General features: G+C 49.0%; 1 protein-coding gene across 1 annotated transcript; it reads right to left on the reverse strand.

Annotated features, from left to right (window-relative positions):
• Positions 1-7988: 7988 nt before the first annotated feature.
• LOC123164966 (ethylene-response factor C3-like) lies at positions 7989-11091 on the reverse strand (the record flags this gene model as incomplete). Its single annotated transcript, XM_044582586.1, has 2 exons — positions 10319-11091; positions 7989-8001 (listed from the first exon to the last, which is right to left on the reverse strand). Coding segments are annotated over exons 1-2 (786 nt in total), but the record flags the coding sequence as incomplete, so codon positions are not given.
• Positions 11092-11901: the final 810 nt, after the last annotated feature.

Raw genomic sequence — 11901 nt, forward strand, 5'->3', positions numbered from 1 at the left:
CAAACAAAAGTCAGATAAGAGGTCTGACGGCCACGTCGCATTGATCAGTCGACGACCCCAAGAAGGAGCATCCGATCTCCCTCAAGATGGCGACAACACAGCCGGGCTCTAGGAAGGCGACACGGCGAAAGAGCCCGCCGGAGGTATGGTGATCTTCACTGCAACATCCGCCATGCTCGGGGGCTACTGACGGGTCCTTGTTGGGGATCGTAGCAGAAATTAAAAAATTTCTACGCATCACGAGTCATCTAGCAATGAGAGAGAGAGGGGAATGCATCTACATACCCTTGTAGATCGTGAGCGGAAGCGTTCAAAAGAACGGGGTTGATGGAGTCGTTCTCGTCGTGATCCAAATCACCGATGATACTAGCGCCGAACGGACGGCACCTCTGCGTTCAACACATGTACGGAGCGGAGACGTCTCCTCCTTCTTGATCCAGCAAGGGGGAAGGAGAAGTTGATGGAGATCCAGTAGCACGACGGCGTGGTGGTGGAAGCAGCGGGATTCCAGCAGGGCTTCGCCAAGCGCTACTAGAGGAGGAAGAGGTGTCACGGGAGGGAGAGGGAGGCGCCAGGGCTTAGGGTGCGGCTGCCCTCCCTCCCCTCCACTATATATAGGGGCTAGGGGGGCGCATGCCCCCCTTGGAGATCCCATCTAGAGGGGGGGCGGCGGCCCCTCGGGGGGCAACGGCCCCCTAGGGTTTCCAACCCTAGGCGCCTTGGGCCCTTGGGTGGGGCGCACCAGCCCACCAGGGGCTGGTTCCCACGCCACTTCAGCCCATGGGGCCATCCGGGATAGGTGGCCCCACCCGGTGGACCCCCGGGACCCTTCCGGTGGTCTCGGTACAATACCAGTGACCCCCGAAACTCTCCCGGTGGCCGAAACTGGACTTCCTATATATAAATCTTTACCTCCAGACCATCCCGGAACTCCTCGTGACGTTCGGGATCTCATCCGGGACTCCGAACAACTTTCGGTTAACCGCATACTAATATCTCTACAACTCTAGCGTCACCGAACCTTAAGTGTGTAGACCCTACGGGTTCGGGAGACACGTAGCCATGACCGAGACAACTCTCCGGTCAATAACCAACAGCGGGATCTGGATACCCATGTTGGCTCCCACATGCTCCACGATAATCTCATCGGATGAACCACGATGTCGAGGATTCAATCAATCCCGTATACAATTCCCTTTGTCTATCGGTACGACACTTGCCCGAGATTCGATCGTCGGTATACCAATACCTTGTTCAATCTCGTTACGGCAAGTCTCTTTACTCGTTCCCGTAACACATCATCCTGTGAACAACTCCTTGATCACATTGAGCTCATTATGATGATGTCCTACCGAGTGGGCCCAGAGATACCTCTCCGTCATACGGAGTGACAAATCCCAGTATCGATTCGTGCCAACCCAACAGATACTTTCGGGGATACCCGTAGTGTACCTTTTTAGCCACCCAGTTACGTTGTGACGTTTGGCACACCCAAAGTACCCTTACGGTATCCGGGAGTTGCACAATCTCATGGTTTAAGGAAAGGATACTTGACATTAGAAAAGCTTTAGCAGACGAACTACACGATCTAGTGCTATGCTTAGGATTGGGTCTTGTCCATCACATCATTCTCCTAATGATGTGATCCCGCTATCAATGACATCCAATGTCCATGGTCAGGAAACCGTAACCATCTATTGATCAACGAGCTAGTCAACTTGAGGCTCACCAGGGACATGTTATGGTCTATGTGTTCACACATGTATTACGATTTCCAGATAACACAATTATAGCATGAACAATAGACAATTATCATTAACAAGGAAATATAATAATAACCATTTTATTATTGCCTCTAGGGCATATTTCCAACAGTCTCCCACTTGCACTAGAGTCAATAATCTAGTTACATTGTGATGAATCATACACCCATAGAGCTCTGGTGTTGATCATGTTTCGCCCGTGGAAGAGGTTTAGTCAACGGATCTGCGACATTCAAATCCGTATGCACTTTACAAATATCTATGTCTCCATTTTGAACATTTTCACGAATGGAGTTGAAGCGACGCTTGATGTGCCTGGTCTTCTTGTGAAACCTGGGCTGCTTGGCAAGGGCAATAGCTCCAGTGTTATCACAGAAGAGAGTCATCGGCCCCGATGCATTGGGAATAACTCCTAGGTCAGCAATGAACTCCTTCATCCAGATTGCTTCATGTGCTGCCTCCGAGGCTGCCATGTACTCCGCTTCACATGTAGATCCCGCCACGACGCTTTGCTTGCAACTGCACCAGCTGACTGCCCCACCATTCAAAATATACACATATCCGGTTTGTGACTTAGAGTCATCCAGATCTGTGTCGAAGCTAGCATCGACGTAACCCTTTACGACGAGCTCTTCGTCACCTCCATAAACGAGAAACATATCCTTAGTCCTTTTCGGTACTTCAGGATGTTCTTGACCGCTGTCCAGTGTTCCATGCTGGGATTACTTTGGTACATTCCTACCAAACTTACGCCAAGGTTTACATCAGGTCTGGTACACAGCATGGCATACATAATAGACCCTACGGCCGAGGCATAGGGGACGACACTCATCTTTTCTCTATCTTCTGCCGTGGTCGGGCATTGAGCCGTGCTCAATTTCACGCCTTGCAATACAGGCAAGAACCCCTTCTTGGACTGATCCATATTGAACTTCTTCAATATCTTGTCAAGGTATGTGCTTTGTGAAAGACCTATGAGGCTTCTCGATCTATCTCTATAGATCTTGATGCCTAATATGTAAGCAGCGTCTCCAAGGTCCTTCATTAAAAAAACACTTATTCATGTAGGCCTTTATGCTTTCCAAGAATTCTATATCATTTCCCATCAATAGTATGTCATCCACATATAATATGAGAAATGCTACAGAGCTCCCACTCACTTTCTTGTAAACACAGGCTTCTCCATAAGTCTGTGTAAACCCAAACGCTTTGATCATCTCATCAAAGCGAATGTTCCAACTCCGAGATGCCTGCAACAGCCCATAGATTGAGCGCTGGAGCTTGCATACCTTGTCAACATTCTTAGGATCGACAAAACCTTCCGGCTGCATCATATACAATTCTTCCTTAAGGAAGCCGTTAAGGAATGCCGTTTTGACGTCCATTTCCCATATTTCATAATCGTAGAATGCAGCAATTGCTAACATGATTCGGACGGACTTCAGCTTCGCTACGGGTGAGAAGGTCTCATCGTAGTCAACTCCTTGAACTTGTCGATAACCCTTAGCGACAAGTCGAGCTTTATAGATGGTAACATTTCCATCCGCGTACGTCTTCTTCTTAAAGATCCATTTATTTTCTGTCGCTCGATGATCATCGGGCAAGTCTGTCAAAGTCCATACTTTGTTTTCATACATGGATCCTATCTCGGATTGCATGGCTTCAAGCCATTTGTTGGAATCTGGGCCCGCCATTGTTTCTTCATAGTACGAAGGTTCACCGTTGTCCAACAACATGATTTCCAGGACAGGGTTGCCGTACCACTCTGGTGCGGAACGTGTCCTTGTGGACCTACGAAGTTCAGTGGTAACTTGATCATGATTGTCATCATTAACTTCCTCTCTAGTCGGTGTAGGCACCACAGAAACATTTTCTTGTGCCGCGCTACTTTCTGGTTCGAGAGGGGTCATCTCATCAAGTTCCACTTTCCTCCCACTTACTTCTTTCGAGAGAAACTCTTTCTCCAGAAAGGACCCGTTCTTGGCAATGAAGATCTTGCCTTCGGATCTGAGGTAGAAGGTATACCCAATGGTTTCCTTAGGGTATCCTATGAAGACGCATTTTTCCGACTTGGGTTCGAGCTTTTCAGGTTGAAGTTTCTTGACATAAGCATTGCATCCCCAAACTTTAAGAAACGACAGCTTAGGTTTCTTTCCAAACCATAATTCATACGGTGTCGTCTCAACGGATTTCGACGAAGCCCTATTTAAAGTGAATGCGGCAGTCTCTAAAGCATAACCCAAAAATGATAGCGGTAGATCGGTAAGAGACATCATAGATCGCACCATATCCAATAGAGTGCGTTTACGACGTTCGGACACACCATTACGCTGAGGTGTTCCAGGCGGCGTGAGTTGTGAAACAATTCCACATTCCCTTAAGTGTGTGCCAAATTCGTGACTCAAATATTCCCCTGCACGATCTGATTGTAAGAACTTTATTTTCCTGTCACGTTGATTTTCAGCCTCACTCTGAAATTCCTTGAACTTTTCAAAAGTCTCAGACTTGTGTTTCATTAAGTAGACATACCCATATCTACTCAAGTCATCAGTGAGGGTGAGAACATAACGATAGCCACTGCGAGCCTCAACACTCATTGGACCGCACACATCAGTATGTATGATTTCCAATAAGTTGGTTGCTCGCTCCATTGTTCCGGAGAACGGAGTCTTGGTCATTTTTCCCATGAGGCATGGTTCGCACGTGTCAAATGATTCATAATCAAGAGACTCCAAAAGTCCATCTGCATGGAGTTTCTTCATGTGTTTGAGACCAATGTGACCAAGGCGGCAGTGCCACAAGTATGTGGGACTATCATTATCAACCTTACATTTCTTGGCATTCACACTATGAATATGTGTAACATCACGTTCGAGATTCATTAAGAATAAACCATTGACCAGCGGGGCATGACCATAAAACATATCTCTCATATAAATAGAACAACCATTATTCTCGGATTTAAATGAGTAGCCATCTCGCATCAAACGAGATCCAGATACAATGTTCGTGCTCAAAGCTGGCACTAAATAACAATTATTGAGGTTTAAAACTAATCCCGTAGGTAAATGTAGAGGTAGCATGCCGACGGCGATCACATCGACCTTGGAACCATTCCCGACGCGCATCGTCACCTCGTCCTTCGCCAGTCTCCGCTTATTCCACAGTTCCTGCTTTGAGTTACAAATATGAGCAACCGCACTGGTATCAAATACCAAGGAGCTACTACGAGCGCTGGTTAGGTACACATCAATAACATGTATATCACATATACCTTTGGTATTGCCGGCCTTCTTATCCGCTAAGTACTTGGGGCAGTTCCGCTTCCAGTGACCGTTTCCCTTGCAATAAAAGCACTCAGTCTCAGGCTTGGGTCCATTCTTTGTCTTCTTCCCGGCAGCTTGCTTACCGGGCGCGGCAACTCCCTTGCCGTCTTTCTTGAAGTTCTTCTTACCCTTGCCTTTCTTGAACTTAGTGGTTTTATTCACCATCAATACTTGATGTTCCTTTTTGATCTCCACCTCCGCTGATTTCAGCATTGAAGATACCTCACGAATGGTCTTTTCCATCCCCTGCATATTGAAGTTCATTACAAAGCTCTTGTAGCTAGGTGGAAGTGACTGAAGGATTCTGTCAACGACCGCGTCATCCGGGAGATTAACTCCCAGCTGAGACAAGCGGTTGTGCATCCCAGACATTTTGAGTATGTGTTTGCTGACGGAACTATTCTCCTCCATCTTACAACTGTAGAACTTGTCGGAGACTTCATATCTCTCGACCCGGGCATGAGCTTGGAAAACCATTTTCAGCTCTTGGAACATCTCAGATGCTCCGTGCTGCTCGAAACGCTTTTGGAGCCCCGGTTCTAAGCTGTAAAGCATGCCGCACTGAACCAGGGAGTAATCATCAACACGTGTTTGCCAAGCGTTCATAACGTCTTGGTTTGCTGGGACGGGTGCTTCACCTAGCGGTGCTTCAAGGACATATGCTTTCTTGGCAGCTATGAGGATAATCCTCAAGTTCCGGACCCAGTCCGTATAGTTGCTACCATCGTCTTTCAGCTTGGTTTTCTCTAGGAACGCGTTGAAGTTGAGGTTGACATTAACGTGGGCCATTTGATCTACAAGACATATTGTAAAGATTTTAGACTAAGTTCATGATAATTAAGTTCATCTAATCAAATTATTAATGAACTCCCACTCAGACAGACATCCCTCTAGTCATCTAAGTGATACATGATCCGAGTCAACTAGGCCGTGTCCGATCATCATGTGAGACGGACTAGTCATCATCGGTGAACATCTTCATGTTGATCGTATCTGCTATACGACTCATGTTCGACATTTTGGTCTCTTGTGTTCCGAGGCCATGTCTGTACATGCTAGGCTCGTCAAGTCAACCTAATTGTATTGCGTGTGTAAATCTGGCTTACACCCGTTGTATGCGAACGCTAGAACCTATCACACCTGATCATCACGTGGTGCTTCGGAACAACGAACCTTCGCAACGGTGCACAGTTAGGGGGAACACTTTCTTGAAATTTTAGCGAGGGATCATCTTATTTATGCTACCGTCGTTCTAAGCAAATAAGATGTAAAACATGATAAACATCACATGCAATCAAATAGTGACATGATATGGCCAATATCATTTTGCTCCTTTTGATCTCCATCTTCGGGGCGCCATGTTCATCATTGTCACCAGCATGACACCATGATCTCCATCATCATGATCTCCATCATCGTGTCTTCATGAAGTTGTCTCGCCAACTATTACTTCTACTACTATGGCTAACGGTTAGCAATAAAGTAAAGTAATTACATGATGTTTTAGTTGACACGCAGGTCATAAATAAATTAAGACAACTCCTATGGCTCCTGCCGGTTGTCATACTCATCGACATGCAAGTCGTGATTCCTATTACAAGAAGATGATCAATCTCATACATCACATATATCATTCATCACATTCTTCACATGACACATGCTGCAAAAAAAGTTAGACGTCCTCTAATTGTTGTTGCAAACTTTTACGTGGCTGCTATAGGTTTCTAGCAAGAATGTTTCTTACCTACGCCAAAAACACAACGTGATATGCCAATTTCTATTTACCCTTCATAAGGACCCTTTTCATCGAATCCGATCCGACTAAAGTGGGAGAGACAGACACCCGCTAGCCACCTTATGCAACTAGTGCATGTCAGTCGGTGGAACCTGTCTCACGTAAGCGTACGTGTAAGGTCGGTCCGGGTCGCTTCATCCCACGATGCCGCCGAATCAAGAGAAGACTAGTAACGGCAAGTAAATTGACAAAATCGACGCCCACAACAACTTGTGTTCTACTCGTGCATAGAAACTATGCATAGACCTAGCTCATGATGCCACTGTTGGGGATCGTAGCAGAAATTAAAAAAAATTCTACGCATCACCAAGATCAATCTATGGAGTCATCTGGCAACGAGAGAGAGAGGAGTGCATCTACATACCCTTGTAGATCGCGAGCAGAAGCGTTCAAGAGACCGGGGTTGATGGAGTCGTACTCGTCGTGATCTAAATCACCGATGATCCTAGCGCCGAACGGACGGCACCTCCGCATTCAACACACGTACGGAGCGGAGACGTCTCCTCCTTCTTGATCCAGCAAGGGGGAAGGAGAAGTTGATGGAGATCCAGCAGCACGACGGCGTGGTGGTGGAAGCAGCGGGATTCCAGCAGGGCTTCGCCAAGCGCTACTGGAGGAGGAAGAGGTGTCACGGGAGGGAGAGGGAGGCGCCAGGGCTTAGGGTGCGGCTGCCCTCCCTCCCCTCCACTATATATAGGGGCTAGGGGGGCGCATGCCCTCCTTAGAGATCCCATCTAGAGGGGGGGCGGCCCCTCGGAGGGGCAACGGCCCCCTTAGGGTTTCCAACCAGGGGGGCGCATGCCCCCTCGGGGGGCAACGGCCCCCTAGGGTTTCCAACCCTAGGCGCCTTGGGCCCTTGGGTGGGGCGCACCAGCCCACCAGGGGCTGGTTCCCACGCCACATCAGCCCATGGGGCCCTCCGGGATAGGTGGCCCCACCCGGTGGACCCCCGGACCCTTCCGGTGGTCTCGGTACAATACTGGTGACCCCCGAAACTCTCCTGGTGGCCGAAACTGGACTTCCTATATATCAATCTTTACCTCCGGACCATTCCGAAACTCCTCGTGGCGTTCGAGATCTCATCCGGGACTCCGAACAACTTTCGGTTAACCGCATACTAATATCTCTACAACTCTAGCGTCACCGAACCTTAAGTGTGTAGACCCTACGGGTTCGGGAGACACGTAGACATGACCGAGACAACTCTCCGGTCAATAACCAACAGCGGGATCTGGATACCCATGCTGGCTCCCACATGCTCCACGATAATCTCATCGGATGAACCACGATGTCGAGGATTCAATCAATCCCGTATACAATTCCCTTTGTCTATCGGTACGATACTTGCCCGAGATTTGATCGTCGGTATACCGATACCTTGTTCAATCTCGTTACGGCAAGTCTCTTTACTCGTTCCCGTAACACATCATCCTGTGAACAACTCCTTGATCACATTGAGCTCATTAGTCCTACCGAGTGGGCCCAGAGACACCTCTCCGTCATATGGAGTGACAAATCCCAGTATCAATTCGTGCCAACCCAACAGATACTTTCGGGGATACCCGTAGTGTACCTTTATAGCCACCCAGTTACGTTGTGACGTTTGGCACACCCAAAGTACCCTTACGGTATCCGGGAGTTGCACAATCTCATGGTCTAAGGAAAGGATACTTGACATTAGAAAAGCTTTAGCAGACGAACTACACGATCTAGTGCTATGCTTAGGATTGGGTCATGTCCATCACATCATTCCCCTAATGATGTGATCCCGTTATCAATGACATCCAACGTCCATGGTCAGGAAACCGTAACCATCTATTGATCAACGAGCTAGTCAACTAGAGGCTCACCAGGGACATGTTATGGTCTATGTGTTCACACATGTATTACGATTTTTGGATAACACAATTATAGCATGAACAATAGAAAATTATCATGAACAAGGAAATATAATAATAACCATTTTATTATTGCCTCTAGGGCATATTTTCAACAGTCCTGTACAGTGGGTGGCTAACCCTAAGGAGCATGGCATCAACAACTATAAGGGGGGCCAGTAGCCCCATGACATGATGCTAACCCTAGGAGGCCAGAAGGCCTTCTTCATGCCCAAGACTAGTGGGTGGTAGCGGCCCCAGATCGCATCATGCATGTAAACCCTAGACTTCTCCTGTCTATATGAAGGAAGGTCTAGGGTTCCTCTTCGCCATCTATCCTCAGATAGGAGAAACTCACGGAAGCAACATCATACACCATTGTAATCCCTAAGACGAGGTATCCCTCCATTGTGAATAACCAAAACCAGCAGGACTTAGGGTATTACTCTTCGGAGGCCTGAACCTGGATAAACCCCTCGTGTGACCTCCGATCAATGACTTCCAGCAATGCTTGGACCCTTACCGAGGGTTCTGACGGAAATCTGCTCCATCACCACTGCTCCTAGGTGGAAGCAGCGATACGACAACACTTAGACTCCTTCCGTCGAGTAGGCATAGATCCTTACCCAAATGACGCATGGATCTGACACGAGGTGTGTTGCCGCTGCCTCACCGGAGGCCGTGCGGTCTGTCTGGCGTCCGAACGCGGCGTTGGACGCTCTACCACTTCGTTGGCATGCTGTGATGAAGGTGAACACATGGGCATCGTCCGAAGCAAATCTGACGCGGCGTGCCCACCGTAAGAGGCAGCAGGCACGAGAGGCTGCGGCAACCCTTGCGGGCGGCGGATGTTGGCGAGACGGAGTCCAATTCTCCGGCGCCCCATATGGTGCTCGGCCATACCGGAAGCCACAACCACGTCCCATGTCTTACTCTACCTCGCCGTCGACCGGAGCAGCATTTAGGCGGGTGCAGCCGACTGCCGGACATGATTGCTGCGGAGCGACACGGGCTCTACTTTAGATTAGGTTTCTCGTGCATGTATTGTATGGATTTGAGGTTCTGTAACTAAGGACTAAGGTATCCGGTTGTAAAATTGATTTTTTTGAGGTGTGACCTATCACTGTCCAGATGCGACGCGACCGCTTGACTTGACGGGTATCCCGCTATTGATGCTCTAAATGTCGTAATTTTGAATTAATCTTAGTTCAAAGCTGTGACACTTATCTAGGATCCGGAAGGAGTATGTAATAACTTGACTGTTGTGGGCGACAGAACTAATTGCGTTCGGTTAGCTATGTCAAAAATGCTCTTATATTATGGGACGGAGGGAGTAGAAGTGGAGGAGCGCGCAATGCATTAGGAATGAAACGAAATAATGGATTCTATCGAAACTGTGTGCAGGAGGGGATACAGAGCCAGCGACTGGCGGATTGATCTGTCATCTGTCCGGAATCCGGATGGGAATGGATCGCCAAAATGCGGAGGCTCGCAGCTGACAGTTAAGTGGAGCGAAAATCGCCAGTCAGGTCAGGTCATCTGTCGCATAATTCCAGCAGCTCGTCGAGGTAGTCAGCACCCAGGTCCTCCAGCTCCAGCACACAGGAAGCCGATGCACCGGCTGCCTCCTGCTGCGGGCTCTGCTTCCTCCCCCCCACAGCCGCGCTCATCTTGTCGTTCTTGGGCTTGCGCTTCCTGATGCAATGCCGCCGCTTCAGCGCTAGAGCCGGTGAGTCTCCGGCCTCCCCCGCGGTGGCGACGCCCAGGCCCAGTCCGCTGAGCGACTTCTCCACGCAGCTGACGGGGAAGTTGAGCACGGCGTTCGCGCCACGGAGGGCGAAGGCCGCCTGGTCATACGCGAGAGCGGCGGCTTGAGGTGTGTCGAAGGTTCCGAGCCAGACGCGGGCCCCGTTGCGCGTGGAGTCCCGGATCTCCGCCGCGTACTTGCCCCAGGGTCGCTTGCGCACCCCGATGAGCGGCTCCTCCTCCGCCGCACGATGGTGCGGCTCCGTGGGCTCGCGGCGGCGCTGGTAATTGGCGACGCCCTGCTCCTCCCGTGCCTGGCCGGGGTTTGTGGTTGGCAGAATAGAGGTGGAGGTGGAGGCGACTTCCACGAGGGCACTGAGCTTGAACTGGTCCATGTCATAGTCATGGTAGTCGTCAATGGCGCCCCCGAAATGAAGCTGAAGCTGCTGCTGGTGGGCGAAAGAGGAGGAGGAGGAGGTGTACTGCTGGTCGTAGTAGTGACCTGACGGTGAGTATGTGGACTGGTCATGGTGTGTATAGGTCAAGTCGTTGTAGATGTAGTTGTAGTCGTAGTGAGGTTCCATGGAATACATGCGTGCACTCGCAATCTAGCTAGCTAGAACAGTAGATACATGGCTTATATAAGAGAGCGCATGCCCAGATTAAGGAAAAGTCGCCGGCCGGTACCAGGAGGGCTGAACCTCCGTCAGGTTTTGCTTTTGTTTTCTCCACGCTGCATGCGCTAGCTGTAGGGATGTATCGCCATGGGAAACACTCCAGCTGTGCACACACATGCGTGGACGCTCTCCTGCATGAACGGGCCATGACGTAGGGCGGCTGGATACGACAAAGCAGCCAAAACGTCATACCATCGCCCTTCTTTAACCTTGTTGACAAGTAAAGAAAATTTAACCTTGACAACAGATAAAGTATTAACTTTGCAGGGGAAAATAGGGAAATGATTTCTCTCGACCGACTGATCACAAAAATGCTTAACTTATAGGCAAATAGGTTCGGACGGGATTTACAAGCTCTGCTCCATTACCCTGTGATTTTCACTCTGACTCCCCCTTCCCTTGTTGGAATATTAGGCAAATTCAAGATTAATTCAGTGAATAATTCATGACATCTATAAAGAAAATAGCATGCAACAATCTAGCATACTAGATGAGCGGAAAAATATGCACAACAACATCTCACACTTAACAACAACTACAGACATGATCAAATTACAATGGACGTACTGTTCCTTAGCTCCTGCAAGAGCGACGTTGTTGATGACGATGTTGGCGACGATCTGCGCTGGAGACGACGATGAGTAACACCGCCCGACTTGGACGGAAGACGACCCGTGATGACAAACTTAGCAGTCGCGCAGAGTGCTTCCGAAAACC

This window comes from Triticum aestivum, chromosome 7D, assembly GCF_018294505.1.
Source record: "Triticum aestivum cultivar Chinese Spring chromosome 7D, IWGSC CS RefSeq v2.1, whole genome shotgun sequence".
NCBI classification, from domain to species: domain Eukaryota; kingdom Viridiplantae; phylum Streptophyta; class Magnoliopsida; order Poales; family Poaceae; genus Triticum; species Triticum aestivum.